Source organism: Mastigoproctus giganteus, chromosome 7 (assembly GCF_048544385.1).
Source record: "Mastigoproctus giganteus isolate SK-2022 chromosome 7, ASM4854438v1, whole genome shotgun sequence".
NCBI lineage: Eukaryota > Metazoa > Arthropoda > Arachnida > Uropygi > Thelyphonidae > Mastigoproctus > Mastigoproctus giganteus.
Window position 1 is genome coordinate 86,109,389 of NC_143581.1, and position 16,908 is coordinate 86,126,296.

A 16,908-nucleotide genomic window follows, 5' to 3' on the forward strand; every position below is an offset into this window, starting at 1 on the left:
ATTTGGAGTTGTTTTTAAGTAGTTACACTGTCATTGTAACTGTTCTAAAATTGATTTATTTTTGTAGAGTGAAAAAAAAGTGCAAATATCGAATCTCAGAGGAAATAAAGTGGAATTTGACCATTTAACAGTTAAGAGCGATCATTTACGATCACAAAATGATCAGCTTAAAGCAAAAATTGAAATTGAAGAAAAGAAATATGATGATTTAGTTTCTCGTTGTACATCATATAAAATGAACTGTGAGCTTCAGAGCAGGATGTTAAAAGAGATGACTGAGTGCTTAGGAATTTTACAAGATATAAGGGCTGAAATGTGTCAGTTGAAGTACGTACGTATCTGGTTTTATATTCATTTTTATTTTGTATTAAATATTAGATAATCAGCATTAATAAGCTTGAAAACTGTAGCATTCTGTTAATTTTATCATTGCAGTTTCTTTGTTTTATGTTTTCCAGTGTTTGAACGTCGCTACAAAAAAAAACAGTAGAGTAGTAGCCCATGCCATATATAAATAAATAAAATATACAGAAATGCCTGGTCAAGCCCTCTGTTGCAAATATACCATATCATATGGTATGGTATATTTGTAACATCATATGTTATAATAGAACTGTACTGCTGCTCATAGTGTATTTTACATTACTGCAGTACAGTAATGTAAAATACACTATGAGCCTCTGAACAAAGTGGTAAAAAAAGATAATTGAGCATTTAAGAATCCTAAACGGGATCAGTGCCGAAATGTGTCACTTATAGTAAGCATACTTTGTTTTAAATGTTATAAAAATTAGCATTCATGAGCTTTTAAAATTTTGAAAATTTCATTTAGTTTTTATCATTTGTGCCATTATCTCTGTTTTTTTATTTCTGTCCATAGCATTAAAAATTTAAAAAAAAAAAAAAAAAAAATGTAGAGAATAGCCTTGTGCATGCAATTCTAACTCCGTGAAATAGTGGGCTAAACTCTGTATGCCACGAATACTACATTATGTGATACAATAAGCGTGTACATCTGTTACAGTAAAAAATTGTTAATGTCAGATGATTTGATATACTTCATATTCAAGGTGAACAATAGGCCTGACTAGGAGGGTAAGATTTTTATATTTTTAAAGTTGCGGCAATTGAAAATATCAATTAAAAATATGAAATATATTAAAATATCAATTAAAAATTCTAGCCTATTGTCATAATTTAGTCCCTATAAGTAGCACAATCTAGTTCATTTAAAAATATCCACCCCACCCTGCCCCCACATTTTTCACTGCTTACCATCATATCAAAAAAAAAAAAAAAAAAAAAAAAATGGAAATAATTTTATAAAAACAAACTAGTCAATAAAGCAAGATGGAACTTTCAAGAAAAATTGAAGTCCTCTGTGTAGTACAGACTGTTTTATTTTAGAAATCAATATACATTAAAAAGAAGGCTTCAGAAAGATGACCAAAAAAATAGAGACTAATAAAGACAAACATCCAGATGTAGAAGGCAAATTGTTTGAACTGTTTTTACAAATATTAGGAACTGCTAATTTTGAACGCTCCGCAGTTGCTGAACATTATTGGGTTGAGCAGCACAACCTTGATCCCCAACGGGATATTGAAATCGACTGTTCATGTGATTACCGCCACTGCTCATGGCTTGAAGCACTACACATAGCCACCAATAATAGTACAATGAATTGGACGAGGGGAGTACACTTACACCCTATTATAGAATGTACTGTATTGCAGTGTGATGAGCACTGGCGATTATCACGTGTACGTAATTCTGCTTTACCGACACCAGACTCGTGATACATGATCGTGCCCAGCTGACTTGTGCTATTGTAATCATCAATATGTACTGAAGTAAACCATTCAAAGACTAGCTGATAAAGAGGCACTTTGCTTCGAAAGCTACTATCTATGTATTTTAACACTTTTATTATATATATTTTAACTCTTATCTTATTGTATGTTAATGCTTTTATCTTATTTTATTTCTGTTTTATCTTATGTATATATCATTTTTTATTTCAATAAATTTATTTTAACCAGTTAGTCGGTCGTCGCAAGAAACTTTGATGATATTGATGATATTTTACAAATATGTTATACAACGTTGGAACTTTAAAATTTGAGAGGTAACAACATTCCTATATCTGTTCTAGGTCTTCCATTTTTAGATTCTCCTGAAGTTACTATAAATATATAAATTTGTTCAGAGGAAAATTTAAAGCAGTGAAAGAGTCAGACTTATTTAATTGAAAGTTTTGTGGTTTCAGATGACTATAATATATTATTTAAAATAAAGGGGCTGAAGGACATTATTATTATGTACATAGAGTTTGGAAATGACAATATTGCACTGTGTGTTGGATTATCATAATTTAGCATATTTAATAAATAGATAATAAACCAATACATTAAACTACCTTACATTTCAGAGTTGGCCACTTTCCAGGGTATACTTATCTTGGAAAGGTTAATATAGTTGTAGTTAATATACAAATATGACTATACAATTTAAAGCCACTGTATATAATACACTAAGGAAATAAATTGGAACACCACAAAAGTGAACCAATTTTGATCAGTGTTGGTAATGTTAAGGTGGACTGTCAGAAAGAATGAATGAATACATTTTTGAGTGATTACAAAAAGTTTTATTTGAGAGATCAATGAAAAATGTTTACATTATAGAAAATTAATATCAGATGTGGTCCCACATGCTTGAATACAAGTGCTGACTCTGGCATGCATAGCACATAGTCATTTTATAGTATATCATTTCAAGTCTGTTCCACTTGAGCTCTCAATTGGGGAATTGAAAGTGCAAGTACCAAATTGAGGTCAAATGCTTTCCAGTCAGGTCCCAGACATGTTCAACTGGGAAAAGATCTGGTGATCTCTCTCTCTCTCAAGTCATGGGAGGAGCTTCAGTTATTAAAGAATCATTATGGTAACGTTGTGGTATGTGGACTGGCATTTCTCTATTGGAATGTTATATTATCCATATTCTCCAAAAATTATGACCACTGGGTTTATGGTTTATAACATTTTCTGTATAATAGACTGTCATACCGTCTTCTATGAATTTAAGATTTTTTGTATCATACCTGATGTCTCTCCAAGCCATTACACAGATTGTGCTGCGTGTTTTCTCCCTTATACAGTTTTTTTTCCCTCTCTCCTCCCCCTCCCCTGGACCGAGGAACCATGTGTAGCACCAACAAGACATTCATGATAATGAGGAGGAGGAAAAGGAGGCAAACATTTCACTAGAACTTGAGATCAGTCCTGCTGGGCAGAAGTAGCAGATTTCTTCACCAAAAACATCCATTCAATACACTGCATTTCATCAGTACCCCAGGAAAGCCCTGTTCCTGATTTTGAATATATGTGCCTTCCTCTTCCCATTGTGTCCAACTCATCCAGTAACATATCTGTTGTTCTTGGAGTGGGGATTTAATGGTACAGTTACTATGGCCAAACCATGTCTGCTACTGTGGATCAACACGTGGAACAAAACAGGTCTAGAGGTGAAGACATAAGCCTATCATTTTCAGTTAAGTAAGAATCTCTGATAAATTAGCATCATCTCCAATAATATGACTTACAAAAGTTCTCAACTTAAGCAGTGATTAGAAAAATGCAATTCTGGATAAATGGTAATGAGCACACTCAATGAGAATATGCTTAATTAGAAGTTGGATCTCCACAACTTTAGATTCTATTTTATTTGAAGAAGCCTGTTATATTTCTGGTATGCCAAATTTGAGTCAATAAGTATCAGTCTTATATTTGGCTTGTAATCAGTATAAGGAACTAGGATGGAATCAAAGCCAGCAGAGAGTTTGTTTCCTGGTATTCCGACATGACTGTCAAGTTTTGAAGGTGTCCAGCAAAACTTGACAGTCAGTTTATTTTCAATAAGTTAACAGGATCTGATTTCTGTCAAAAGTGGATGGAAAGTCTGATGTATTTTGTAGTGTTATTGCTACAATTAAAGAGTCTGTATCTGAATAAATAAATATGATCTGTGAATTTAGAAGATTGTTTAGAAGAGTCAAAGTTATCTTTCATCTGTAAACACATTCAAGTGATAACAAGACTGAGACAGTGGATGTAGGAAGCATTACTAGTACTCTTACAGATGTGTCACATTTTTGACATCTGTATATATATATATGAAGAGCTTGTCCATTGGACAAGGTGTGAGCTTCATATAACTGTCTGAAATTTTGGATTGAAAGAGTGCATTTTCACCACTATTATTAGTGGCATATGATGAAAGAAAGCAAGCAAGCTTATAAAGCATCAGGAAAAAAATAAAAAAAAACTTCCCACACCACCTGCCCATCCCCACCAATAATTTTACTAGTTCTTCCTTGAATTTATTCAAACTACCTACTTAGTAATTAGTATTATTAATGGCCGCATGGTGCAAGAAAGCCTATGGCTTATGCTGCACCAGTTAAAGAAAAAAAAAAAAAAAGAAAAAAACCCCCGAATAAAACAATGATAAAAAAAAAATAATAATACTAATTAATAAAAGAAAAGGAAATTAAACCTATCATACTATGTGCTTTCCTGACCCGAAGTTACTATCCAAATGACCTTTGAATTTCCCCAAACTTTCAGCCTCTACCACCCATGTAGGCAACTTATTCCAATAATTTTTAACTTGCTGGCTAAAATAAAACTTCCGCAGTCCAATCTAAACATTTCCCCCCGTTACTTGAATTTATGTCCCCTAGTTCTAGCATCATTTATAATCTTGAATATTTCGTCCTCATTCATTTTACTGATGCCTCTCAGAGCCTTAAACACCTCAATAAAATCTCCTCGAAGGTGTCTAGTTTCCAAACTCTGCAACCTACATATTCGAAGTCTTTCTTCATAAGGACGCCCTTCTCATCAGGTGCCGATCTCATCAGGCGAGTTACCCATCTTTGCACCCTTTCAAGAAGCTCAATGTCTTTCTTTAGGTGTGGTCTCCATACTTGAACACAGTATTCCAAGTGTGGTCTAACAAAAGCCTTATATAATGGGATTATCACGTCTCTATCTCTACTTGCAAAAGTTCGATAGATCATCGATAGGACACCATGGGCCATCCTTGCAACCTGTTTACAATGCTCAGAGAATTTCATGTCTGACCGTATCGTAACACCCAAGTCCCTTTCTTCCAGTACTGGGTTTAGTTGAACTGCACTAAGTGAATAAGTTATTTTGGGATTACTGTTTCCCAGGTGTAATAACTTACACTTTGTTGGATTAAAGCATAGCTGACATTTTTCTGACCATTCCTGAAGTCTATCTAGGTCTCTCTGAAGAAGCTTAGGTTGACAGTGATCATTAACTACTCTACCAATTTTAACATCATGTGCAAATTTAGACATCACGCCCTTCATCGATGTTGTTTATGAAAATTAAAAACAACAGTGGTCTTGATACTCATCCTTGGGAAACCCACTTCTTACATCAACCCAATCTGAGGAATAGCCATTTATCACAACCCTCTGCCTCCTGCCCTGAAGCCATCCTGCTATCCATCTAAGGATTTTCCCAGTGATTCCAACCTGTTCCAGCTTATAAAGCAACTGTTCATGTGGGACTGAGTCAAAAGCTTTGCTGAAATCTAAATTATTCCCTAGATCCAGCTCGTGAGTGACCCTTTCAAAATAGCGAACCAGATTTGTTAAACACGATTTTCCCTTTACAAAACCATGCTGAGTATCCTTGAGAAATTCAATTCGATCCAAATGATCCTGAATTCCACCCTTGATCATTCCCTCTATGATTTTCCCTACCACTGAAGTCAGACTGACAGGTCGATAATTTCCCACTTCACTCTTAGAGTCACCCTTATGTATGGGAGATACATTGGCACTTTTCCAATCCAAGGGAATCTCCCCAGAGTTGGTTTTTTTTTTTTTTTTTTTTATGTTAACCCCAAACACGAGAGGTATTAGAACATATAGTACCTCATACCGTGCTTGGGTTAGAGGTTGAGAAGACGAAAGAAGATATTTGTTGACATTGGACTTGAACTTCTGTAGACTGTAATTTTCAGGAAATACGTATGAAGGAAGGTTGTTCCAGAAAACGGCAGTTGAATGAATAAACGAAGAAGATGAAAAGTTGGTTCTGTGAGTTTGAAGTTGGACAGTAAATGGATGTTGGCTGGTGGCGGCACGTGTTCGGACTGTTTTGAAAGTGAGAGCGGTAATTATAGAAGCCAATTCAGAAGAACAGTGCCCATGTAAGTGTCTGTAGAAGAGGCATGCAGCAGAAACAGTACATCTATGAGACAGTGAGTGGAGAAACTCTGTTAGAGATGAATCATTAATTAACCTAACTGCCCTCTTCTGAATGGAATCAAGAAGCCTGAGAGAGGTTTTGGATGCACCATCCCAGATGTGGGAACAATATTCCATGGCAGGGCAGATTTGCGATTTATACAGAGTGAGCAGCTGTTTGGAAGAAAAGTAACGCCGAGAGCGAAAGAGAAAACCAAGTTTTTTAGATGCAGAGCAAGCAATATTTGTAATGTGCTTGTGCCAATAGAGATTACAAGTCAGGGTAATCCCCAAAAGAGATATATCATTTTGCCTAGAAATCGGAGTATCACTAAAGATAAACATAGGAGCAGAAGAATCCTTTTTGCGATATATATAAGACAAGACTGAGTTTTCGAAGGGTTGAAAGCACATAAGTTGTCTTTGTCCCACTGGAGAATTACCTGAAGATTGGCATTTAAGGAATTGGTAGCAGATTTTTGAGAAGTTGAAGCTGACTGAACAGGGCAAGGTTTCTCAAAATGGAAAGTGGAATGCAATGTGCTATCCCCTCGACGTGGACACCTGTATGTGGTGAGGGTACCTCCCAGTGATGCTGCTGGTTTTCCAGATTAGCATCACTGGGATCTAACGCCCATACCTTGGTTCCAGGGTTACATTATTGGAATCCAGCATGTGCAGCCGTGCGCCGCGAGCCGTGGATTTTGGAAAGGGGGATCCTGGTGGTTGAGGGGCCCAGCCTTAATACACCACTTTGGCCCCTGCTTCGACAAGACGGGAGGTCCCGGACTGGCCCGACTGGGATCAATCGGCGGGTGGTATTTTACTGCTAGGGTCAACTGCGTTCCAATAAGTCTCCCTCCCTTTGGTCCTGGGACAGGATAAAGACTTATTGGTAACTTGGGTATGGTGCTCCTAAGCGAACTCGGCGTCCCATTCGTCTACGCAGTACCTGCTAGTTCACGAGTGGGCGTCCCCTCGTAGGGCTCCGTGGTGGGTGAGGTACTTAGGCATCAGACATTTTCTCTTTACTCTTATGAGTAATTTAAATTCTATTTCTTCGGGGGCCCCAACAAGGCTCCTACCTAACCGATCAGATGAGAATGACACCAATTCTGCCAAAAGAGCCAGAACTGAGGATAAACCACCATCTATAACACCGCTTTTCCTCATTCTCCATTCCACTGGAGAGCAGTCAATCGGGAAGCCTTCTTCATCCAAAAAGGATTAGAAGGGTTGGCAGGATCACCAAAATCCGTAAAATGGCTGCGTTCTGGCGATCTTTTACTCGAAGCTTCAAACACAAAGCAAGCAGAAAGAATGTTAAACGTGACATCCATAGGGGGAATACCGATCAATGTAACACCCCCCACAAAACTTTGAACTCTTCACATGGTGTCATTTCAGAGTGGGATCTTCTTCATGTCTCTGAAGAGGAGATCTGCTCTGAACTAAAAGACCAAGGAGTGACAGCTGTCAAGAGAATATCAATGCGAAAGGAAGGGAATCTCGTCCCTACCCGAGTTCTCATCCTAACATTTAACACCCCACGGCCTCCTAGGAAGTTTAAATACCCTTCCATTAAGGCATGGTATTTAAACTTCCCAGTGAGGATCTATATTCCAACCCACTGAGGTGTTTTAAATGCCAAAAATACGGCCACTCACAAACGGCTTGCCGTGGTAACCCTGCCTGTGCTTGATGTGGTGCGAAAGACCACGAGAGCAAGGAATGTTCAGCTTCCAAACCGATCTGTGTAAATTGCCAACAAGATCATCCTGCCTACTCCGGAGCATGCCAGTGGTGGAAGGATGAAAAAGAGATCCAAAAATTGAAAACGGAGCTGAATATCTCCTACCCAGAGGCTAGAAAACGCATTCAACCAATAAATAGCTGGAAGCCTTCATATGCCCAGAAGGTTTCTGCAAAGTGCACTATCGGTACGCAAACTGAGATGACTGTACCACCAAAAGAGTCATTCACACCGATTGCCCGCTATTTATTGAGTTCACAAAAGCCCACCAAAAAAACTCAGTCAGCTGCCACTCCTATATCCGTACCTCCTAATACTCCACCACTACCAAAACCAAGTGGTAAAGAGCTAACAGTAATAACAGAAACAATGGATTTCGAGGACAAGGAGGTACCAGATGATTCAGTCTTGGAACTCTTTGCGGAGGAAGAAATGGACATGGGACAACGTCCATTCTTCCCCAAAAAAGATAAATCCAAGGTTGACAAAAGTAAGCCCTTAGCACCTCAGAAGCCGCCTGATGGACCCACCAAGCCAAAATAATGGCTAAATTCCTACAATGGAATTGTCGTGGATTCCGGTGAAATACTGATGACATCAAGGCCCTCCTGCAAAAGCACGAGACAGTTTGCTTTTGCTTGCAGGAGACTTATCTAAGGGCAAACGATGATCCCACAATGCATAACATCACAATTTTTCGTAAGGATAGAATTGCGGATGGTCCTGCTCATGGAGAAGTGGCTATCCTTGTGGGCAACCAGACCCCAGTTCAGCCCTTGCTAATTACAACTAGCATAGAAGCTGTTGCAATTCGCCTTACAGTGGGATTTTTATTAACGGTCTGCTCTATTTATTTGCCACCTGGGACTGACATCTCCCAGGAAGACCTTGATGATCTTGTAACGCAGTTGCCTCCCCCTTTCTTACTGCTCGGGGATTTTAATGGACATAATACCCTGTGCGGTAGTGCTAACATCAACGGAAGGGGATGAGTCATAGAGCGTATGCTAAATGACAGTGACCTTTCCCTTTTAAATACTGGAACAAACACCTTCCACATGCCTACCCGTACTTTTTCTGCCATTGAACTCTCTATCTCCTCCCCCTCTCTGTACTCCCTTCACTCACTTGGAAAGTGGAGGAGAACCCATACGGAAATGATCACTTCCCTGTGATAACCTCTTTACATAGTGGGAGACTGTGTCTTCCTTTCAGGTTACCACAGTGGAAGATTGATCAGGCTGACTGGACTGCCTTCCAACATCAGGCAAATTTTGACCTCACTATCGTCAGTCAGGAGCCTATCAATGATGCAGTAACATACATCACAGAAATTATCGTCCAAGCAGCTGCGAATGCTGTTCCAAAAACATCTGCCGGTTTCCACCATTTCCCAAACCTTGGTGGAATTCACAATGCACAGCAGCAAAAAAGGCTCAAAACAAAGCGTGGGGGATATTCCGCCGATATCCTACCACGACCAACCTTATAGCCTTAAAACGTGCACGAGCTAAAGCACGTATATTCGTCGTCAGAGTCAAAAGGAATCTTGGATCTGTTTTACTTCATCAATTACTCAGTCAACTAGTACTAAGTTGGTCTGGGATAAAATCCAGAAAATGAAGGGAAAATATACATCCCACCCTTCTTCAATCCTAGATTATAATGGATGCACTATTGCAGATCCAACTGCAATACCAAATTCTCTTGGGGAAACATTCTCTAACATATCTGCAACATCTTCGTATTCCCCAGAGTTCCTAGTCCGGAAACACAAAATTGAAAAACAGGCTCTTAATTTAAAGTCTAAGAGCTTTTATCCCTATAATGAGGTATTCACTATGGAGGAAATGAAAAGAGCCCTCACTCTTTCCAAAGCAAGTGCTGTCGGACCAGATGGCATCCATTATGAAATGATTAAGCATCTTTCACTAAAATCTATGGATTATCTACTCCTTCTATATAACAGAATCTTTGTTGAAGGGCAGTTTCCGGATTCCTGGTGCAAGGCAATCGTTCTTGCCTTTGCTAAGCCAGAAAGGGATCCAAAAGTCACTACTAACTATCGTCCTATTACTCTGACAAGCTGTCTGTGCAAAATCCTGGAGAGAATGGTAAATTTTCGTTTCATCTGGTATTTAGAATCAAATGGCCTTCTCTCCAACATCCAGTGCAGCTTCCGAAGGAACCAGTCCACTTTGGACCATCTTATTAGACTGGAAACATCCATCCGGGATGCTTTCCTAAAACGTGAACATTTAGTGTCTGTATAATTTTTGACATGGAAAAAGCATATGACACAACTTGGAGATTTGGCATCTTAAAAGATTTGCATAGCCTTGGTCTTAGAGGGCAACTCCCCATTTTTATTAAAAACTTTTTAGCCAATCGATCTTTCCAAGTTCGTGTGGGATCCTCACTCTCTCTTTTCTTCACCCAAGAGGAGGGAGTACCACAAGGATCAGTTTTAAGTGTCACACTTTTTGCCATCAAAGTAAATTCCATCACAGAACAACTTCCTCCAACCGTAAACAGTGCCCTCTATGTTGATGACTTTAGCATGTTTTGTCAGTCATGCAACATGAGGTTTATTGAAAGACAACTGCAAAAAGCCATCGATCGCCTTAATTCCTGGACATTTGCTAATGGCTTCGGGTTCTCGCCGGAGAAGACCGTCTGTGTATATTTTTGTCGTAAGCGTAATCTTCCTCCTGAACCTGAATTAAGTCTCGGACAAAATGCTATTCCAGTAGCGGCGGACACAAAATTCTTGGGACTCGTTTTCGATAAAAAGCTGACCTTTCTGGATCACACCCGTCAACTCCACACAAAGTGCACAAGATGTCTGAATATTCTGCGCTCTCTTTCCTCAACATCTTGGGATGCGGATCGATGCATCCTACTGCGCATCTACTGTGCACTTGTACGATCCAGACTAGATTACGGGTCCTGGTATACAATTCAGCTAGAGACAGTGTACTTTGATGGCTGGATCCTGTCCATCATCAGGCTCTCCGTATCGCTACTGGAGCATTTCGAACATCTCCTGTCCAGAGCTTATACGTCGAAGCAAACCAACCACCGTTATCACTTCGACGTAAGCAGTTGTCTCTAAAGTACGCCTTAAAACTGAAATCCCTGCCAGACCATCCTACGTGGCCATTCGTTTTTGAGCCACGATGGGAAAATTTGTACAACACCCGTAAGACTGCCAATCGTCCTTTTGGTATTAGTCTCCAAGAGCTACTCGAAGAACTTAATATCAAGGTAGACAAGGTTGCCCAAACACCAAAGCAACCCCTTCAACCCTGGCATGCTCATGTTCCAACATGTGACTTCTCCCTTAGAAATTGGGGAAAGTCGGACACTCCATCTTCTGTCTACCTGCAGCTTTATTCAGCACACCGAACTGAACATTCTGACTTCGCGCCAGTTTACACAGATGGTTTGAAGTCGGAATCATTTGTAGGATCTGCTGCTGTCTTTACAGACAGGACTACATCGGAACAGATTCCCTCTGAATGCAGCATATTTACTGCAGAGATGCACGCTATAGAGTTACCCTTGGATCACATTAGTAAATGCCAATAATAACGGTTCATTTTATATTCTAACTCTCTCTCTCTCTCTCTCTCTCTCTCAGCATTTTACAGGCTTTAATAACTGTGAGATATAATTCTCATCCAGTTCTGTCTAGCATTCAGCAGAAGATTCACTTCCTCCATGAATGTGAATATGATATCCACTTCTGCTGGATTCCCAGCCACATTGGGATTAGTGGAAATGATTTGGCTGACACCGCAGCCAAATCAGCAATTCCCAATAATAATCTCTGCCTGTACTCCCCTATACAGACTACAGGCAAATAATATGCATGAAGATACACTCCCAATGGCAGGATTCGTGGAATAGACAGAATGTTAATAAATTATACCGTATAAAGCCTGTAATTGAACCGTGGCAGTCTAGTCTGCGCAGGAATCGTAAGGAGGAAGTTGTTCTTGCCCGGACCCGCATGGGACATAGTCATTTGACCCATTCGTTTTTGCTGAGGGCTGATAATCCTCCTATGTGTGAGTCCTGTGACACAATTTTATCAATCAGACACATTTTAATTGATTGTCCAGTTTTTAGCAATATCCGTTTTACCGCTTTTAATCATCTGACTGAGCCGTATACACTCAGTCAGATTTTATCCGACAATGACAATGTGTCTGCTGTTTTTAGCTATTTTAAATCAATAAATGTTTTTACTTGTATTTAAAATTTACATGTTGTTCTTTCTTTATTGATTTATCTTTTTTACATTTTATAACTTTGTTATTTTATATCTTGACATGGTGACCTAACTAATTAGGTCAGTGAAATTAAAATTTTTTCTATATGACCTGGTTTTGGCACATTATAGTCTTAGTTGCTAATGTGCCAATAAAACCCAAAAACCAACCAACCACCCGCAATGTGCTATCATCGGCAAAACTATGGATAGGATTTCCAGTCAATGGAAGAAGGTCATTAATATACAAGGAAAAGAGTGGGGGGAAGAACTGAACCTTGGGGGACACCGGCATTAGTGGAGAAGTTAAAAGACAGAGAGCAATCTACCATCACCCTCAGTGAGCAATCAGAGAGAAAACTGGATAACCAATTACTAAAAACAATTGGTAAACAATAAGATGCAAGCTTGTTTAGAAGAACTTTATGCCAAACACGATCGAAAGCCTTTGAGATGTCAAGAGCAACTACTTGTGTTTCCCCGAACCTTTCCATTGAATTAGTCCATAAATGGGTAACATAAGCCAGAACATTACCAGTGGATCGACACTGACGGAATCCATACTGGTGATCGTTGATCAGACAGAAGGTTTCTAGGTAGTTTAAGAGTTGGGGGTTAATTGATTTCTCCATTACTTTAGAAAGAGTAGAAGTAATTGCAGTGGGACGATAATTGAATGGGAGGGATTTGTCACCCTTTTTTGGAACTGGCTGGATATGAGCAAATTTCCAAGCAGAAGGAAAAACACCTTTGAAATAAGAAAGTGAAAAAAGGCGGCAAAGAATATTAGTAAGTTCAGGAGCACAGGTTTTGAGAACAAGTGGAGAAATACCATCGAGACCTGGAGCCTTCTTAGCATCAAGATTTGTCAAAATCCTTCTGACATCCTTTTGACGGAAGACCACAGGAGGCATTGAATGGAGCAAGTTGGGAATGGTGGGAGGTGTTTTACTAAGGTCATTAATATATGAGTTGGAAGAAAAATGGGATGCTAGCAGGTCACCTTTATCTTTGGCTGAAGTGACAACAGAACCATCTGGTTTGGACAGAGGTGGGAGCAGAGATGGGCAAAAGTTGCGGCCAACAGCTTTCGCAAGGGACCAGAATGCTCGGCTATCATTAGGGCAAGAAGCAAGTTTTCTACTCTTAGCCTGTTCAAACTCTAGTTTGGACCGATTAATAACTGCTTTATAATTGTTGCGAGCTTTGGTGTAGGCAGAAAATGAAACTGAACAATTAGAAACAAGCCAATTACGATATGCAACATTCTTCTCTTGAACAGCCTTAGCACATTTATTGGAAAACCAAGGTTTAGATAAAGGACGAGATTTTAAAGTGGAGTGTGGGATTAAGGATTCCATTCCTGCAAGAATAATTTCACTGACACGATCTGAGCAAACATTGACATCAGAAATTTTGAAACAGTAATCCGACCAAGGAAAAGAAGAAAAGAAATCTCCCAGGTCATCCCATTTTGCATTCTTGTAATGCCAAACAACACAAGGTTATGAATAACCATGAGATAAAGGCTTCATTGTAGAAGAGACAATCGCCAAGTTGTGATCTGAAGTGCCTAAAGGACCTCTCACTTCGACCGTGTACTTAGAAGGGTTGTTTGTGAGAAAAAGATCAAGTGTGTTGGCTGTATGATTAGGATTGTCAGGTATTCTTGTAGGTAAATGAACAATCTGTGCAAGGTCATTAGTAATTGCAAAAGCCTCAGCATCTCGACCTGCTGGGTCGGTGTGACTAGAAAACGGAAGCCAGCTGGAGTTGTTGAACATTAAAATCACCAAGGAAAATTACCTCACTGTTAGTTAAATTGGACTGGAGAAAGTCAAGTTGCAAAGAGAGGAAGTCAAAAAGCTCCAAGTGATTAGTGGAGTTGGGAGAACGGTAGAGGGAACAGATGAATTTTACATAATGAGGTAGAGAGATTTTAAGCCAAAGAAGATCAAAGAGAGTAGATTCCAAATTGCCAAGTCTCACCAAGTACCACCTTTGAGGCGAAAGGAATCATACAGCGAATAATTTGGGCATCTGAGATGAGCAGTAGTTGAATCATCCGATAACTGAGATTCTGTCAGAAAAAGTACATGGGGTTTGACAGACTACAAGTGGAAATGGAAATAGTCTAGTGATGAGGAAATCATCTAGGAAAGAGTCTAGTGGTGCTCGCATAATTAGCCTCAATGGTTCAATGCACTCACTTGCTGCCCCCCTTTAGATTATAGGGTATATTCCATCAACCACACAAGCCTTAATGGCCTGTAGGCTTGAAAGTTCTCAGGTGGACAGGTATTTCGAACGAACAGAGGGGTGAAGTGGAAGTGGTTATTTTTTTTTTATTATTTTTTTTTTGGCTGATGCTGAATAAGCTTGCTTTCTTGCATCAAATGCCTCTACTAATGCTAATGCTAAAAAAGTTTTTTTTAGCATTAGCATGTTTTTTTTGATGCTGAATAAGCTTGCTTTCTTGCATCAAATGCCTCTACTAATGCTAATGCTAAAAAAGTTTTTTCATTAAATAATCTTGCAAAATTTCAATATCATTAATTACATATTTTTCAACTTCGCTCCCACAATTTCCCATTGCCAGAAAAGGTGCCCAGAACCTTCACCCTGGTTTTCGCCTGGCCTCCATGTGACCTTTATCATCACTGGCCATGGATCCTTCCAACTAAAACTGACCGCCATGGGAATCGAGAATGATCCACGTTGCCACTGCGGCGAAGAGGACTCCTGGGGGCACCTCATGTATGAGTGCTCCCACTACGACAACATTAGGCTTAAATTCCTCACCAAAATACAGAGAAACCCTCACAATCAAGAATCCACTCTGCTACTCGAGGAAGATACCTATAAGGCATTAACCACCTACGCGCAAGAAACATTTGCACTTAGGCGAGCTAAGATTGCAGAACTCAGAGCCCAAGAACTAAACCGGGCCCGCGTGGGATAACGCTCCATTCCCCCGGAAAAACGCAGACATAATCATGCAAACCCAAATATGGTAGGATCTATTGCAGGCACCATCCAAGGTGCGGGACGCTGGCACTCCTCGGAGTGCGGGATTTAAAAGTCATCGCAAACCTGAAATGGGTAGGATATACTGCTAGCACCAAGCTAGGTGCGGGATTGCTGGCACTATGCCATTGGCAATTACACAGGGGCACCTTTCCCCTGTGACTTTTAAACCCACACTCTTTCCTATACTTTGCCTAAATTAGGGTGGATTTATTCTCCCCTGTCAACCCACCCAAATTCATTCCCCCTCTAATAATCTCTTCTTCTATGCCCCTCTTTCTCTCTCTCTCTCTTTTTTTTTTTTTTTTTTTTTTAATCTATTACTTTTTTTACTTATTTTATTTTATTAATTTTATTTATTTATTTATTTATTATTATTATTTTTTATTTATTTATTTATTTTTTTTTTGGTCTCAGTCAGGAAGCTCAGGCAACCCTGGCGGAGGCCAGCCAGAGTATAACGGGCAGCCTGGCTCACCTCCCAGTGGTGGTGGCGGGCAACGTGGGGTTCCCTTAGGGGCCTTGCGGTTAAGCAGCCAGAGACAGAACAACAGACCACAGCACAACTCTGTCACAAACCAGACACCACACTTTTTCTGGTTTTTACAGAGATTCTGTAAATTCTTCACAAAGTAACATGGTGCAGATGTGGGAAACCACCGGTGGCACCTTCCACAAAACACTATGCCACAAAAGGTTTTCATTTGTAAATATCAATGCAAAATAACTGTTGAGTTCATCTGCAACGGCAGCTGGTGTATTTAATACTGTCCCCTTTCCCTTACGTAAAGGTCCGATCTGGTTTGTCCTGCTCTTCTTGGCATTTATATATGTGAAGAATTCCTTATCCCCCCACCCCCATTTGCTCTGTTTGCTAGTGATTTCTCATAAACTTCCTTTGCCTGTCGAACCTTTTCTGTGGCTCTGTTACAGATCATCTTGTAGCTGTTATAGGCTTCCATACTTTTTATTGCTCTGTAACCTTTCCATGCCACGTTTTTCTGCTCACGTAATGTGGCAACTTCACTATTCATCCAACTTGGAACCCTCTTCGTGGAGTATTTTTTTAATGGTAAATACGCATTCAAGGCATCTGTGATTAAGGTTTTAAAAGCATACCACAGTTCAAATGTATTCATTCTCTGCACGATATCTACCCAGTTAATAGAGGCCATATAGTACCTTAAGGCATCATAATTTCCTTTTCTGAAATTAAGACCCATTCCTTTGCCTTTTACTGCTGCTACCTCTCTCATCATCATCATCCACCGTAGAACTCCATGATCACTTCCTGCTATTGGTTCCTCTACTGTCAGCCCTGTTATGTCATCTGATTCATGAGTGATGATGAGGTCTAGGATATTCTTTTATCTAATACTTTCCCTGACATGTTGATACAAATAAGTCATCTAGTTGATTTAAAAATTTTGTTCCTCATGTTAAGTTTCCTTCCCATTTACTCCAATCAATTAGAGGCAAATTGAAATCACCCATAATAAGACATTGAGGCTTACTTGCCCATTCCATTTGCATGTAGAGGCTTTCGTCATAATCTTCACAATC

The 16,908-nt window shown here is 39.5% G+C and overlaps 1 protein-coding gene across 1 annotated transcript in view; it reads left to right on the forward strand.

Annotated features, from left to right (window-relative positions):
* Positions 1-16,908, forward strand: part of LOC150083042 (uncharacterized) — a 328,847-nt gene that overhangs the window by 201,182 nt on the left and 110,757 nt on the right. The window contains exon 10 of the mRNA XM_090376992.1: positions 68-327. Within this exon, the coding sequence (XP_090233118.1) occupies positions 68-327 (260 nt within the window). The remainder of the gene's footprint in view (positions 1-67; positions 328-16,908) is intronic.